This window comes from Ranitomeya variabilis, chromosome 5 (assembly GCF_051348905.1).
Source record: "Ranitomeya variabilis isolate aRanVar5 chromosome 5, aRanVar5.hap1, whole genome shotgun sequence".
In the NCBI taxonomy this organism is placed as follows: domain Eukaryota; kingdom Metazoa; phylum Chordata; class Amphibia; order Anura; family Dendrobatidae; genus Ranitomeya; species Ranitomeya variabilis.
The window spans coordinates 639,249,403-639,267,373 of NC_135236.1; the positions used below are offsets into that span (position 1 = coordinate 639,249,403).

The window sequence follows — 17,971 nt, forward strand, 5'->3', positions numbered from 1 at the left end:
CTGCTCGCAAAACCCTTATGACTGATTCCCTTAAAATTGTGATATTAATCCAGCCTGGTTCTCCTTTTTTACATCTGGGCTATCCATTCCCATCAAGCAGTGATAAAGGCAGTCAGGATTGTTTGTGAAAACCAATCCGATGATCAATGTTGTTTCACAGAAAAAATGATTACGGTATGTATATATATATATATATATATATATATATATATATATATATATATATATATATATATATATATATATATATATATATATATATATATAATATACACATACACATACACATACACACATACACACACACACACACACACACACACACACACACACACACACACACACACATACACATACACACACACACACACACACACACACACACACACACACACACACACACATACACATACACACACACACACACACACACACACACACACATACACACACACATACACACACTGTGTGTGTGTATATGTATATATTTACACACAGTATATATATATATATATTACATTGTTTTTCAGTGCATAGCGCTCGGTGTTCTCTGCGATGCACACAGGTCTCCCAGTCAGCTGGTGCGTTACTAATTAGCAATCTGACATTTTCGTGACAATCTGTTAAACCTCCGTTTAAAAATAGTCGGTAAGTGTCCGACTCCACAGGTGCAGCGCCAATTACCTATGCAGAAGAGGAAGAGTCGTCATGTTGCTTTAGCCTGCTGCATCGTGACATTATGAGCTGGAGCGCAAAAACAAAAGGTCCTGCTAATCATTACTTTAATGATGTGATATACGGCTTATTTGTCTGTAGCTTCCTCTGCCGTTATTCCCAGACAGTCTTCATACTCCAGTGCCACGTGCAGACGTTGCTGGAGGCAGCCTAAGGGCTCATGCACATGGCTTTATTATGGCACCGTGCGTACATTTGGTGCCAAAATGTAAGAACGTGTTTTGCAGGATCTGGAGAGAGTTTGTAAAAAAAAAAAAAAACATGCTTTGGGAAAGGCCTTCATGATCAAACGTGATGGTAGCCATTTCTCTAGCTATAACTATACTACTTCTTCATGGAAATCTAGTATGGCCATGTGCATGGAGCCTAAGTGACAACGTCAAGCTGCTGCCAAACAAATTTTGCCAAAACCGTAGAGTAACCCAAGGTTTTCTCCTGTCCACAGCTCGTGTTTTGGATTCTTCTACCCCATGATGTTTTGCTGTTAAACTACATAGACCCGATGTTATGTAACATAATAAAAAAGTATAGGTAACAGTGTAGGGGACATTATTGCCACTTACTGGCACTGTTTGAAGGTTGACCACCCAACAATTGTGGAATCCTCTAACTTTCGACTGTGACCAGGAGTCTGGATTCTGGTCAAGACCTTGGATATGGCTTTTATGTCTAGTCCATTTGTTTCCCAGTGCCTTATAGAAAGTAAAGTTTGTAGGCCTTAATGTAGTTCATTTCAAAGGGTTAATTAACATTGTGTGTCTACATGTATATTGCTTATTCCTAGAAGAATTCCATAGTAGAGTATACATAGGTAAGAACCAGTCCAACCTGGCGGTTTGTCCTGAAGCTGTTGCCTTCAAGACCAGATCTCGAGGACGTGTTAGATTAATGTCAAACCTTGATCCTAGCTCAAAATTGCAAGATCCTACTGGATGACTCTGAACTGTCCAGTCCATTTATTTACTGGTCACTTAAAAAGTCAAGATGGTAGAGAAGTAGCGTCTGCATCAGAGATTTCTGACTGCTTCGTATCTGCCCTGTTCTAATACAATATTTTGTTTTATGTAGACCTGATTGTAAAAAGTTCAACTCTGGAGTCATTTAGTGGTCAACGTGTCATCCTAGATCAGTGGTCAGAATTAAGGGTTCATTCACATGGTGCATTGTGCAGTTTGCCGGTAGGCGTTCACTTAATAACCTGTTTACTCAGGCCCACCCCTCTCCAGATGCCCACTGATCGGTGATGGATCATAGGTTGCCATTTTTCTCAGCAGCGCAGGATGACTATGCCTGAAATTTATCTTTTTGCACACCAAAAGATCATTTCACCCAACGAACAAGTGCTTTACAAGTTCATCGAGTGATGGGCAACCTGTTTAGATTGCACAGTTATCGTAAAAAGGGCGTTTCTAAGATCACACGTCCATGATGATCATGCAGTGTAATTGGACCTTAAATTGTAGTAATATATATCTTCCTATAACCATGTTTGTGTTCAGCTCCCAAAAATGTTTTTTTGAGGCAGGCAAAACGGTCTAGTCGTTTTTTTGTTTTTTTTTTTGGAACCTTTTTAGGGCAGAACCTCCCAAGTTTTTGAAGACTCCATGGAACGTCTCTCCTCTTTCTATTCTAAAAACTGTGTACATAGATTTGAAAGAGTTTCATTATTTTTCCCAAATAATTTTTTTTCCACCTTCTTAATTTGACAGTGCCTAAATTAAAGCAAACTTCATTATGATCCCCTCTAAAGAAGTGACATGTACTCCTTTTTTTTTTTTCCCCCAGTTGTTTTTCAAAACTTCTTCAGAAGGAAAACGAAAAACGCTCAAACTTCTCACGTGATTAGAATTGGATTGGAAAAGTTTTCCAAGAATTTTGTGATTTTATTTTGAAGTAGTATTTTGGAGCATATCCACGTTATGTAAACATAGCCTAAAGTATTTTCTGGAAGCTTGGCCACACATCTAAGCTTTTTGCTCTGTACCTGGCCTGGTCGTCTATGCTCGACAGTCACCCGGTGATGAATATCGTTGATGTCCACTATGCCTGCAAGGCAGATCAGCCAAGTCCTCCGTCAGAGACTGTCAAATTTAGAAGTTCAGGGTAAAACAAAAAGCCAATTTGTTCTGTTAACCAAGCAGAAATGAGGTACACTGTTGCCTCCGCCAAGAATCGTATGAGCTAGACTACATGTAGATAGATTAGACATGGCTTCTTTCTTTAACAGGATGAAACAATGGTTTTATGATTACTGAACAAGTAATCAATCGCCCTTACTAAGCAATTTCCCCATCTGCTTCTCCATGTCGTGTATCTACACATCACTGGGACTTGCCAGCTGAGCCGTCGCGGAGGATTCTGTTGTTACCATGGGCTTGTTGGACAATAAATTGTTGCTTCTAGCTCATCTGGCACGTCCCCTCTATCTCGGTCATCTGGCGCTCTGTCTGTCGTTTTCTAGCTGCCATCCCTTTCTCTTTCAGCTCCTCCATCACTTTTTCATTTTCTCTGGTTCTGCGTTTTAACGGTTATCTCTTCTCTAGTCTGATGACTGCTTCTCCCCGTCTTTTCCCTCCTCCTTCGCTTTCCATTTCAGCTGCTTTACAATTTAGTGAATCCTCCTGCTCCTCTCTTCAAGATTAAAGAATCGCTAAAGACAACACTTGTGTTAACCCTTTTCACTAGAGCTCTGGTTGTCCAATCCATCACCATCGTCTATGCCACGGAGAATAGTCATCACTTTGATTACATAACGGTGCCCAGTTCTTGCACCTCATGATTTAGTTTCCACCATGGCCTGCTGCTTCTTTTGCTAATTAACGTTGCCTGTTGTGCCGGCCCTGCGCCAGTTGCGCCGGCCCTGTGCCTGTTGCGCCGGCTCAGCACCTGTTGTGCCGGCTCAGTTGCCTCTCTAGGTCGCTAATCTGTAGTCACCGGCCAGTAAACCATTGCAAATGACTTGTACATAGTTGATTGGCGCTTACTTAATGGACCAAAATTGTTGGAAATGCTCCATTATGGGGGCCTATCGACAACATTTAAATGGGCAAAATTTATCTTAACTGCTTAAGTGTAAAATCTACTGTTGCCCATTACAACCAATCATCTAACAGTTTTACCTTATCTGAGAATAAATGAAAACTTCTCTGTGATTGGTGACTTTGGGCAACAAAACCGTAGTGTTAAAGGGGTTGTCAGGTCTTAGTCTGCAGGTCTGCAGGCCATCTGTCACATCCTGTGCACTGTGCTGTGAGGATTCGCAAGCATATGATTTGCATACTCCCGGCCACATTCCGACTAGACTTTCCGTCCTTGCACACTGCATTTGCATTGAGCAAGGCCACTCACTCACTTAAATTTTTATTAATACTTAACTACCGGCAAAATATTGATTAAAAACATTTTAAAAGCCCAAGGCCTAAGCATACTGGCCACATAAACCCATTGTAGGGTTGTGGCAATCCTGATCCACCAGATGGCACAAATATGAACACACATACAATAATTGCCTCCGCTACTCCAATATAATGCATGTAATCAAACACATATATGTCCGTCACAATGTGCCACTGTATATGAGAGCATAAAGGAGACAAACATGCATAGTAATGGTGCAAGTCACAAATGACACGCAAGAATACCGTAGATCAAAAATGCATGAATAAAGCCTCATATAGTAAAGTCTCACATACAGGGCAACAATGGTTTCTCTGTTAGCACAGAGAAAAGCAGGCGAAACAAATTCTAAGTGTATGTGGATATAATGAGAACCCTACATGAAGGAAAGCAGGACTCGATGGTCCATAAAGTGTTGTCACAAAAACTGTGCCTGTCATCAGGTAGGACAAGGGACCAGACCCACGCGTATTGCCTTACCATGTGTGGCTTCCTCAGGGGCAATTGTGAGGAAGCCACACAGTGTGACAAAACACAACCTATTTATGGACTATCGAGTCCTGCTCTCTTTCATGTAGGGTTCTCATTATACCCGCATACTTATGTTTGTTTCACCTCCTTGTTTGATTAACTGCATTATATTGGAGTAGTGGAGGCAATTATTGGTGGTCTGGTGGACCAGGGTGGCCACAACTCTACAATGGGTTTTTGTGGTCTTGGGCTTTTTAAATGTTTTTAACCAATATTTTGCCTGTAGTTCTGTATTAATAAAATTCATTGTTATTTTTTTAAAGCGGTCCCTATATATTGCATACTCTTTTCTCCTTGTATTAGTCACTTCAAAATATAGATTAGGTTGATCTCGATATATTTGGAGGTTTCCGCTCTTTTACTTTTTTTACATCTAGTCTGAATGTGGCCAGGAGTAAACATCTCATACTTGTGGTCACATAATCACCGTCCCGTCGGGGAATCCACATAGTGACTGCAGACTTATAACTCAAGACTAGACAACGAATACATAGTCTAATCGGCAAAACCTGCAGATAAGGTCGAGCTTGGCTGCCACTCTGTGTATGGGGCCGGCATGTCTAGGTTGGGACTGCCAATCCTTTTGTTCTCCCGGAGTTAAACCGCCTGCAGACATGTCTGGCACTGGCATTCTCGTAAAGAACACAGGAGCACTCTGCCGAATGAGCGCTCCTATGTATGTGACTGCCGGGTGAACGAAGTTTCGGCTGACGTCTACCTCGTGTGTATGGGGGGCTTTAGAATTGAGAAATCTGCCCACGGTATTCAATTACGAGAACATGTCTCAAATAGTAGTATAAAGTCGAATGTACAGCTGATTTCCAGGAGAATTTTTTGATCATATTACTTGATTATTTTGGTAAGCTTACTCTTACTCGGTCTCGCATGCCGCCCTATTATCGATGCTTAGATCTATGTTCCTACTTGTGTATATCGGTGTCAAACCAAATTAACCAAATAATCGTCACATGGTCCTGCGTAATTGTGCCGCCGTATAGCCTACACCGTCAAACCAGATTAGAGCGTGCCCCATTAGCTGATAATACGGGAGCACGCGTCACAAAACCGCCTGCTTGTCCTCATCCCTCTGTGCCCGAAATTAGCACGTGTGCCTGAGCCTCCAGCCGCTTGTTTAGATACTTCTCTCGGGGAGAGTTTGTCATGTACGTAGATTTTTTTATTTTTATTTATTTTTTAATTTTTGCCTGACCTGGTTTTATGTCAGGGGGACCTGGAGGCTAATGGCGTGCTTGGAATGGGGGAGATGGAGAACTCTCCCTAGGCTCATTTAAATCAAGGCACGCCAAAGAGATGACACAGAAAAAAAATGTGGGCTTGGATTGAGATGTTACGTGGGAGTATGTCGTGCATAAATTTAATATAAATTATGTATGATGACTGATTGCTGACAAGAGCCCACCATAAGGTATTATATTAAATCCCACTCGCTTATCTGCATTATGCGCCGCGGTTAAACATCACTTGTGTTTTATCTATAGATTTACAGAGGATTGTGCAGCGCCATCTTTAGGATATGAGCAGTCTAAAAGGAAAGTGCGCTCTTAAGATGCTTCTAATCGACGCATTTTACGTTCAAAGAGGCGGTTGCTGCCGGGAATAATGGCCAGCGGATATTTTAGAATTGTGCATCATAGGAGTCAGATCATCAAAGGTCAAGGGGTCTTTAATTTTCCGACAGTCAAATAACTGAGTGTTTTTTCTTATGGGACAAGTTGTGGTATTTGGCGCCATTTTACCATGTGGTGCAATTCAGACTTGTTATCCTTTTCTTTGTTTTTACGATGTTCACCTTGTTATAAAAGTAACCTGGTTACTTTGTTGTGTGGGTCAGTATGGTTCTCTCCCCTTTCATTATATGGTTCCAGTTCTACCAATTTTCAGGGGGTTTTTTTGCCTCCATTTTCTGGGAGCAAATAACAACATATATTTTCTGAGGGGTCTATTACGGTCATCGGGGCTTATTTTGTGGAATGTGACAGCTTTATTGGAACCGTTTTGAGGTTAATTCAACTGTCTGCCCCCTCCCCAAAAATGGAAAAAAAAGATCAAAATTACAAAAAAGAGCAATTCTGACGATTTATCTGTGTGCATATGTATGTATTACAGTATGGGAGAAATAAGTAATTATTTACCAAGTAAATGATTTTCACACATGGGGTTATGTGCCAACTAGACGTGTGCTCAATGTGTATTCGGCGAGGTTGGACACGTCGGAATGTGGCCGGAAGTTTGCAAGTTGCATACTTGTGGTCACACGACTGTCCCCTCCCAGTATTGGAGAATATGGACTGTGCCCAATGTGAGGATTCACAAGTCTGCAGTCACTCTAAGGCCAGACATCCCCTTTAGCTAGGCCCCTCACTGCAATTACATCCCATTGGTAACCCACGTTCGCACCATGCTGGGGACCGATGACCACAGAAGTGACGACTGCCATGTTAAAAACCTTTTAAATGCTGCAATAACGCTTGACTGTTGCATTTAAGGGATTAATCTACTGCAATTGGAGCTGGATTGAAACATAGTATTGACGCCGCCAGCTCTCGAGTGCAACACAGCTGGCACCTGTGCTTTACGGAGTAGGCTCAGCTATTGAGCCCGCTCCATGCAAGCCGTGCACCCATGGATGTCCCAGAAGGGTAAATATGAGAAGCGCATCTGATTGTTTCGGGGAAGTTGTTGCAAGCAAACCTTCTAAAAGCATTGTCGACTCATTTATAGGCCGTGAGAGGGTTAAGAAATAATGCAAGATAAAGTAGCCAGGCTTTTTTTTGGCAGTTTTTAGAAATTAAAGATACCTTACCTCATCTCCCGAGACTTCAAGTGTAATTTATGGTAGGCACTCTGGTGCCTGAGAGTTATTGTTTTTGTGCTTGTCCACCACCCAGATTTATATTCTGTACATCCTCGTCTTGTTGTGGAAGGGCAGAGAAGACCTTAATTCACTTTTAGCCGCGCTTGGCATCTCATCCTTTAGCCGAGCCGGGTGAAACATCGAAAGTTTAGTAAACTAATTTAAGTGCTCCTCTTATGAATCACCTGGCAGTTAAAGCAATGAATGGATTCTAAACACTTGTAACATTTTTAGACGGGCGAGGACAAGAAAATGGTGTTTCATGCATTAAACATTTTACCACCGTTCCAGTCATAATGAAAAGAAAAAATGTGAAGCTTTGTGGTCTGAAAGGCAAATGCCTCGTAAGTCACCACTTCATTGGTCATAAATGTGTCGCCTATTGAACAAGCGCCTGTATTGTTCCACCCTTTGGTCTCCTACATTGTGGGTCAGAGATGCAACATTTCATGCCAATGGTTTTTTTCTGTTATACGAGCCAAAATTGAAAAATTAATGGCCTTTTTTAATGGTAGAGATATCTGAAGTCTATTCTTGAAAGAAGTTGTGGATATCAACCAGTCATGAATGGTTCCAATTGTTTGTTTTTTCTACTCTTAGATCTGGTATACTTTCCTTGTCCTTTTTGATTTTTTATTTTTATGTTCCCCTTTTAACAATTTCTATTTTTTTTTTTTTTCCCGAGAGAACGACCTAGACCTCAAATATGACTTGATAAATATAAAATTTATTAAAGTGAAAAACTTAAAGGTTGGCCACTTCTTTTTCATTGAGGACCTGTCCATAGAATAAGCCTTCAATATCTGATCGGTGAAAGTGCGACACCCGGCACTCCCGCTGAAAAGATTGTTACCAGCGGTGGCTGGAAATACTCAAATGCTGCTGGAAAACATCAGCCTCATCATTTCCATAGTGGCTGCGGTCAGTGCAGATCCATACCCTGTACAAATACATATTGGGGGTTGGAGGGTGGTCTTTAGTACCCTGCCATAGTGGCTATAGTTTTGACGGAACGTCCGTGTTCCGATGGAATCCTAGAATTTCTGGCCGTCACCAGGAACGGCAACCTCCAACAATGGGGATAGGATAGGCCATCAGTAAAGTAGTAGCCAACCCATTAGTCATTTGGTTTCTTATTTTTAGACTGTTTAATTTCTCCTTGTAGCACAAGACATATGTTACTTTGAAGAGACAATTTGTACCTTGTACAAAGAGGAGGAGGAATAACTCTAGTGCAACGTTCTGTAAGCATCCATTCTTAAACGAGCCTTGCAATAGGAGGCACAAGAGTTTTTATCCTCTTCCTCTCTGATGAGACAATTTGCATATTTAATTTCTCAATGGAGCATGCATGGCTTATAAGTCTCCTCACTCTGACATGCCAGGCTTGGTTTGTCACCCTCCACAAGGAGAAACGCTACCATTTTGTACAATGTGAAGTATTTCCTTTCTAGTCTTTTGATTTTCCAACTGTTTTCTAGTATCGAGAGCCAAAAAAGCTGCCAGTGTCGAAAGCTTGACCCAAGAAGCCATTGACATTGATTTTGTATGAGAGCTTTAGATGCATTTTCATCATGATTTTCTCTTGACTGACTCTTGAGTTTTTGAGTAAAGGATTAACAAGAAAACTACGAATCGTTAATTCTCCATGATAATCATCGACACGTTGCACTATAGAGAACACATGCGTTATGTGTACACATGGGTGAATTCATATATTCTACCAAGATTTCTCCAGCAATAAAAGGGTTTGCAAAGAAAGAAACCTAGTGAGACGTTAGTGTGGGTAACGGCAGCTTCTGGAGTCTTGTCAGAAAGTGAAAAATGGAAGGGAATTTACGGGATGCTCCTGGACACACTTGAAGTCTAACATGGTTACAGGACGATAAGATTTATTATCATGGACCAGCAACCCTAACAGCTGGTACCATAAATAATTAAGGCCAATGGAATTGTATCCCTTTATCACCCACAACCTTTCCTCCTCCCTTGTTGCGGCTCACTGGTTAAAAAAATACTGTATTGAAATGCAATTGCAAAGATGGGCACCGAGAAGCTGTCAGCCCTCTAGACGCAGCCTTTGCTAAGTGCCGGTAATTACCAAGGCTCCCGTAATATTTACTAACCTCATGGGCCTTTGCTGAGAGTAATAATGAGCATCGGGGCAACGGGGTCAACTTGCATCATTCATTTTACAGTCTGTTGGATGCAAGGCCCACTAAGAAAACCAAAAATGTAAATACACAGATTTAAAACTCTGGTACGCAGCATATTTGTAAGGCTGAACATTGATGGAGGTTTCATTTTTTTTAAACCATAATTAAAAAAAAAATTAAGTTGAAAAGGAGTGATCATTAGTGATGAGCGAACGTGCTGGGATATGGTGTTATCCAACAATGCTTGTGTGCCAACAGAGTATCTTTGGAGTTCTCGAAAAATACAGCTCTGGCAAAAATTAGGAGACCACCACATCAAACCCTGTCATGAGCAGTCCAATCTCCAGAGCTAAACCCCATTGAAAACCTCTGGAATGTAATCAAGAGGATGATGGATAGTCACAAGCCATCAAACAAAGAAGAACTGCTTACATTTTTGCGCCAGAAGCCGTGTGAAAGCCTGGTGGAAAGCATGCCAAGACGCATGAAATCCGTGATTAAAAATCATGGTTAGTCCACAAAATATTGATTTCGGAACTCTTCCTGAGTTAAAACATTAGTACTGTTGTTTCTAAATGATTATTAACTTGTTTTCTTTGCATTATTTGAGGTCTGAAAGCACTTTTTTTTTTTTTTTTAACGATTTTTCTTTGTCAGAAAAAAAAATACAAAATGTATTGCTTGGAAATTCGGAGACATGTTGTCAGAAGTGTATAGACTAAAAGAACAATTTACATTTTTCTCAAATATGCGTAGAAAGAGAAAAATCGGACAAACTGAACATTTTGCAGTGGTCTCTTAATTTTTGACAGAGCTGTATAATACAGCATGTTATCTATAGGAACTACGGTAACTACCGTAAATAGAATAGAACTTAGAGGTAGTCTGGAACTTTTTTTTTTTTATTGATGACCTGTTCTTAGGGTAGGTCATCAATATCTGATTGGTGAGGGTGCGAAATTCATCATCCCTGCGAATTGGCTATTCCCAGCCACCGGATGTGTTCAGCTGCTTTGCTGTACATTGGAGCATTGTCAATTTCATAGTGGCCAAGGCCAGGTACTGAATATCTGCCCCCTATTTGAGTTATTAAAATGCAGATGAGCAGTATCCAACCACCGCCACTAATCAGTTGACAGAGCTATGTACCGTATTTTCTGGTGTATAAGACGACTGGGCGTATAAGACGACCCCCAACTTTTCCATATAAAATATGGAATTTGGGATATGCCCACTGTATAAGACGGGGGTCATCTTATACGCCCAGTCATCTTATACGGCGTGTGGTTCCCAGGGTCTGAAGGTGAGGAGACTCTCCTTCAGGCCCTGGGATCCATATTCATGTAAAAAATAAAGAATAAAAATAAAAAATATGGATATACTCACCCCTCCGAGAAGCCTGGCTGTCACCGCTGCAAGCGTCTGCCTCCGTTCCTAAGAATTGCAGAGCTTGAAGGACCTTCGATGACGTCGCGGTCTTGTGATTGGTCCGTGACCGCTCATGTGACCGGTCACCTGACCGCGACGTCATCGAAGGTCCTTCACGCTCTGCAATTCTTAGGAACGGAGGCAGACGCTTGCAGCGGTGACAGCCAGGCTTCTCGGAGGGGTGAGTATATCCATATTTTTTATTTTTATTCTTTATTTTTTACATGAATATGGATCCCAGGGCCTGAAGGAGAGTTTCCTCTCCTTCAGACCCTGGAAACATCCAGAATCGCTCCCTGCACACGCCGTACCCAGCGTATAAGACGACCCCCGACTTTTGGGACAATTTTTAGGGGTTAAAAAGTCATCTTATACGCCGGAAAATACGGTAGTTCCGCTCTACAACAGAGTACATCCAGGTACTGGGAACAGCTGATTGGCTGCAGTGGCGGGTGTCATACCCTACCGAGCAGATATTGATGGTCTATCGTAAGGGTAGGCCATCAATATAAAGGTCTAGGACAACCTCTTTTTAAGGCTATGTTCACATGTTCTTTGACAGCCTCCATTGCAGATTGTCATATTTGTTGGGAATAATAGTGCTGAATGCAGGGTTGTTGTGTTTTTGTTTTTTTTCTTCTACCAGGATGACAAAAAATACTTTGCCATCAACCAGATCTCATTATTGTGGTTAATTTGTCCCTTGGGTCCAACATTGCGCTGTGGTTTCCATTTCCGCAGTATAGATGTGAATGGTGCCTAAAGCTGTCCAGATGGTCATTGAACCCCGACTATTTCTCCTGACTCCACAAACATGGGAACGCTTGGCTCCGCCGAACACTTGTTTGTTCCCATTGAGAGTACCTCCGCCAGTGGCTTATCTCAGCAGCCCAACGTTCCCCCAAAAGTGTTGGACTTTTATTTAATGTGTGTGAGGGAGCACCTTAAATATTTCTGATCAGATTGGATTTAAGTTGTTCTCATCGAATTTATTTTATGAGGGTTCATTAGTTGATCATATTGTACAAAAATTATTTGGTTTTGAACACTTTTACTCTTTAAACCCGTCTGGATTCCTCATGCAATCCACTGGCTTCACAAATTCATTGATTATATCTTGCTATTAGACCATTTTCATATATTATATTAGAAGAAATGATTATCTAAGAGCTCATTACTGGTCATGTTAAAGATAAACCTATGACCAAAAACACTTGCACTTTTGCCCAAAATGTCTACTTACACCTTTACTTGTGCGAGTCTGTCCTTTCTAGATCTTCAACGATTGAACTTTGTGGCTGGACTTCTTGGAATATGACTTTTTGTTTTAGGATTGTTGGTTTCCACTAGCCAGATCTTGAATGGTGTAGTGAACAAACACCCCTGTGTACCATTTTGTTAATGGAAATTCAACTTTTACTAAAGCCTCTCTGACTTTATCTAGACCAAAAAGTAGAGTGCTAGCGGTACACACCAAGAAAAAGAAACTTGGCATTTAGCTTTCTTTGATGACCAATTTTACTTCTTTTTTGTAGTCTGGTGATGTCAGTAAAACCATTAAAGCCTGTTAGTGGCTAAGAACAAAAATACACATTGTTACCTACTAACACAATAAAGACCAGCGGAAAGGAGAGCAGCTCTTGAACCCTTCAGCTTGCTGTTAAGGGTTCTTCTGTTGCTGAATGAAGAGTAGCAGAATATTCTAGGTAAGAGCGGAAGATCAATCATCGTTTCTGAAGTGTTCACTCATGCTTGGTGGCACTTTTTAGAAATCAAATTTTGGATATCAAGCGTAAGCACACTGGTTTAGAATCGTAAACACTGTGTTATGGCTTTGTGATCGAATATAGTTAATTAACTGCGTTGTCCTTGACCTTGGCTAATTATAGAACTTTTCATGAGCAGAAGTGGATCTACAGTTTGTGGCAAAGGGTAAGTCTGCATTTACGTAGCCTGATTGTGGCCTTTAAATGACCGCCAATCAGCTACATGCCATTAATAGCCTGTATGGACAGGTCCTCTGCTCTTTTATGCACACAGAACAGTTAATTGATCATATCGATAATATGATCATTCTGCGGGCATAGAATATCATCATTCTTGGCAGCACATGTCCTTTGTTTACAGGACTGTGTGCTGGCGAGAACATTGAATTTCATCAAACCTTTAAAAATCATTTCACCTAACAAACATTCCTTGATTTGTCCTTCAACTGTCAGAAAGAACAACTATTGTCTATTAATTCTGATCCTTTTGGATATTAGACTAGTTACTTGAAATCTGATGTCATCCATGTACTGCATGTGGTCATCTTGAGATGTTTCGCTCTGAGGACTTGTTCTCAGATTCCTAACTGGATTCTCCAGGGCCCCAATGGAAAAAAAACGCTGACACTGACATACCATGTTTATAATCTTAGTGACTTGGATGGCTTGTGAGCTTTTGACTGCTCCCTCTGGTTTCATTTACGCGAGCCAACGTTTTAGCACTGTATATCATAGTGTGGGCATTATTCCTTAATTGTGAGCTCAGAGGGTGGGATTTTAATGTAGGTTTGCCTAAAATATAACTCCTATATCTGTTTGTCCTTGTGAAGAACTTGTCTTTGGCATTTGTGACGGCATGAGTGTCAGTAATTATTAGGCTGTGGCAGCCTGGATATGTACGTTGTGTTCAGTGGTATTGATTATGTATGTTGGATAATGGTCATTAGAGAGGATCATACTTGATGCAACCACTAAAATCTTGTCAATCACAAAGGGCATTGGTTCATGAACATTTAATCCATGTAAAACATGCCACCTTCAGAAGCTTGATAGCTTTTCTGTTATTTCTCTGAGCCATTAGTGTTTCATAAAAAAAAACGGGGAATGTAAAGGAGGTTTACATGAAACTTTTTGCGTAGATGATTGGCCTCAGCCATTTCGTCATCTCTCCCCACTCATGCAGACAGGCCAAAGAGGTGACCTAAACCTAAAGAGAATGAATGGAGTAGCAACACTTTCTCACTTTCTCTAGGTGACCTATATTCACATGGTAGATTCGGGAATATCTTTTCTCTGTGGGAGTCCTAGCAGTTAGAGCCACATACCCCGCCAGACTAAAAAAATAAATATATCTTGTGATTTTTGGTCAACCCGTTTAGTTATCATGAAATTCATATATACCCCTTCTTCATGGCACGTTGTACGAAAAGGGAGTATGCTTTTTTTTAAAAAATTATTCATTGTGAAATGTATTTTCCCCCTCTTATTCTGATTGTAAATTTGTTGAATCTTATTTTCTGTACTAAAAAATGGTGCCTGAGCTTACATTCACAACATTTTGAGAGATGCTTCACAGAAGCCACATATAGCATAGAAATCAGTAGTTTGGAGAGGATTATGGATTTCTGTGGAAGACTGCCGTGGGCATTGGAGCCACGAGAGTCAGTGGTTGCTCTCATCCGCTGGCCTGGTTGTTTTTGGAAAGACCGCATGGGTTAGGGCTCATCTCGGTGAACGCCTGTATTCGTTCCACGTGGGCAGAACACTTCTCATGTTGAGGGTACCATACTCCTGTAAGACGTTAATGGATCACCAACAGTCAACTACTTATAGTTATTCCCAGCAAGAACACTAGATGGTGTGAATGACAGTTTCACCCTTGTGCTGGCTTGCCGGGGATTAGAACCTCCACGACTTTGGGGAATCCATGGCCATCTACCACCTTTTGGTGACTACCCACAGAGAGGAGGTAGCAGGAAGCTGATTGAGCGCAGCGAGCTATGTAGCCAGCTGACCTGATTGCTTTCGTGGGCTCAGTGATGGGCAGTGGAGTGGATCTGTATTCCACCAGCTAGAACTGTGATTCCTGGACTGACGTTCTGTAGAGTCACACCGGTGACAGGAGTAGGGCCTTTTTATATCTCACAGATTTTCATTTCAGTAAATTGTTCTACATGCATGGAGAAAGGTGGGAGGAGGTAATCCCTCATTGGTCAATTGTTAGACTGCATATTTGTCCTCCTAGTTGTACAGACTAGAACACCACAGGGGCTGAAGCAAACTGTAATCCTATATATAATTTTTTTATGGGTAATCCTGTTTTCAATATGAATACTAAAAAGTGAATAGTTCAGAACAGAAAATATCAGTTCATTATGGTGATCATGACAGAGAAAAACAAACAAATTATTAAAGGGTAACAAAATGTATTTTTGCCCTGATAACTAGAAGCATTCTGGTGGGGTTTTGGGATCTGAGACCATCACAGATCGCTCAAAATTCATTCTGAAAGGTGAACAGCTCATGCCTGAACTGGCACACCCCGGTACCCCGGTCTTTGTGCGCGCTCAGCCAGGAACTTTACGATGCTACTTTCTGGCGTATGTGGGGAGGTTTGAGCATTCGGTGGAGGCTTCAGACCTCATTCCCACACCGATCTACTTGTAGAAATTAAAGCAATAATATGTGAAAAAAAAATCTCAAAGGTTTAATTACTCTGTAGATTTATTATGTAAACCTCATATAAACAGTAGGCCATTTCCTGATGACCCATTCCATTTCGCGGTCTATAAATCAACTTTTTGACAATGTGACATCTAATCGATGCCAAGAGCTGATGCAGCAGCTGCAGGAATGACTACGCCAATATTTGACAAGGACAATGCTGAAATCATTGCAACCTTATCTAGTTGGATGCTATCCATGTCAAGCCACCTTTGCCAACAGGACAAAGCAGGTGTCCGCCTAAAGTTGGCAGCTGTCACTACTTTCGTGACATTTTCCTTGTCCCCCACAATAGCCAGTTGAGTGTTGAGGCAGAGATGGCTACAATTACCGTATGTAAGTTTTCCATATATGTAATTTTATCCTGACACTTTTATTAATGCGCACTCGTATGATGGGCTGCTCTTTAGTAATCTGTATGTTTATTACTGTCGGGATTAAAAATGTCACATTGACACTATATTAAATGAGATTCTCTCACGGTTAGCGAATATACAGTAGCTGATGCGCCTTGATGAAGCCAGCCAGGCGAAACTGATATTAATTACTAAGGATTACTTACCGCACTGTGCTAGGTAAATGCCATAGACTTGGTTATTTTCAGACAACTAACAAATCTCTGTACAGAAAATTCGCTGATCATTTATTATTATTATTCATTTTTATAGCGCCATTTATTCCATGGCGCTTTACATGTGAAATACGGGGCAAATATAGACAAATACATTAAACATGAGCAAAAACAAGGCACACGGGTACATAAGGAGGGAGTAATATATGTGGTATTATACAAAGGAAGTTGTCTGAGAGTGAACTAATTATTTTTTTCAGCCATGGATTAATTAAGAATAATTTAGTCATCTGACCATTATAGGCAGGACTTCAGAATGAAGCAGACGCCACATCTGAAGCCAGCGAAGACCTTCGGAACTGTCTCCACTGGATCCATGGAGGCGCTACAGAGGTTATTATGTTTTATTCTTAATTCATAGCTTTTTTTTTAAAAAAAAAAGAAAAGTCTTATTACCCCTTTGATTCTAAAGAGAACCCGCCAGCATGTGTGTTTTAATTTTTTTTTTTATTATTTTACATACAGCAGTAGTGGTTTGGCTTTATAGGTGAAATTCCTCCAATAAAAATTATACTTTATCTGTCGATAGGATGTGCAGTCATGACAAATTATACTAAGAAGCAGTGTGCGAATCTGACTTGGAATACACGGGAGGGTGTGGCAGTGCACTTACCCGGGAGGGTGTGGCAGTGCATTAGCCCGGGAGGGTGTGGCAGTGCACTTGCACGGGGAGATCGATTAAGTTGGAAGGAGCAGTCTACTTCTAGCCTGATTTGCATTGACCACCTTTGGTAGATTTCTCATAACTGGCACATAAAATTTTTAAAAAAGCCTTTTTTTTTTCTTTTTTTTTTTTTTTTTGGAGGATGTGTAAAGACAAATAATTCCCTATCGGAATATCTTCGGAGTCCTGACTCAAACCAAACTCTTTGCAGTTTTCTCCTCTGGTGGGGATTGAAGCCAGAACTCCAGCTCTGCAGTGTAGGGCCTTCGGTGCTGCCGTTCTTCACTAGACCCATAGTGTCACATGGCAGTACGACAAGTGACATGGATGAGAATGGCGTGAGTCTCACCACACGCGGCTACATTGGTTACGATATGTCATTCATGTGCAGAATAATCCGCAGTGCGAAGGCCCAGAACCGCCAGAACACATCTGTTTCTCCAGTCTTGGACAATTCCTTGAAGTACTTGTCCTATACATACTATAGTGTTAGAATATTGGATCATACGTGTAATACCTGGGCTCCTAAGATGTCTCTAAACCTTTATATAGTGCTCACCCACTTCATCCTTGGCTGATGTATATGAGGCAATCATGAAAGCAGGAGAGGCTGTAGTCAATATTCCCTTCATTATAACTTGATTATTCATATATTTTTATTCATAGCCCCATAATGCTGACATTTTTTTTCGATTCTAGAACCATTATTCATCTGGTAGGAATTAATTTCATGTCCACTGGCCTCTAATGAACTAATGGCATTAAAAAGGCTAAAGCCTCAGCCGTCTCCACTGTTGCCATGGTGATTTAAGGCAAGTCTGACATGTTAGCGACATGTGACGCCTTTGTCTTCTCTCTCGCTGTTCACACCACACAGCTCCGAAGAGAACGTTTAGACCAGCAGTTGGCTCCCCATTGCCTCGTTGACTCTTCATGTTCTAAACTGGAGATTAATGTCCCAACGATGGCGATTTCTGATAAGTGTTAACTTCTGAAAATATGAGGCTGATTAATGGCAGATGTTTTTGTTATTTGATCTGGGGTCTAAAGCGGTTATCTACTAAA

The 17,971-nt window shown here is 41.0% G+C and overlaps 1 protein-coding gene across 9 annotated transcripts in view; it reads left to right on the forward strand.

The window, feature by feature from the left end:
- The window catches only part of PCDH1 (protocadherin 1), a 214,173-nt gene that overhangs the window by 118,211 nt on the left and 77,991 nt on the right, over nt 1–17,971 (forward strand). For 6 of the 9 annotated variants that reach the window (XM_077266283.1, XM_077266286.1, XM_077266279.1 and 3 more), the window contains exon 4: nt 16,486–16,575. The exons of the other annotated variants lie outside the window; for them this stretch is intronic. In XM_077266283.1, the coding sequence (XP_077122398.1) occupies nt 16,486–16,575 (90 nt within the window). The remainder of the gene's footprint in view (nt 1–16,485; nt 16,576–17,971) is intronic. 9 annotated transcript variants of the gene reach the window in all.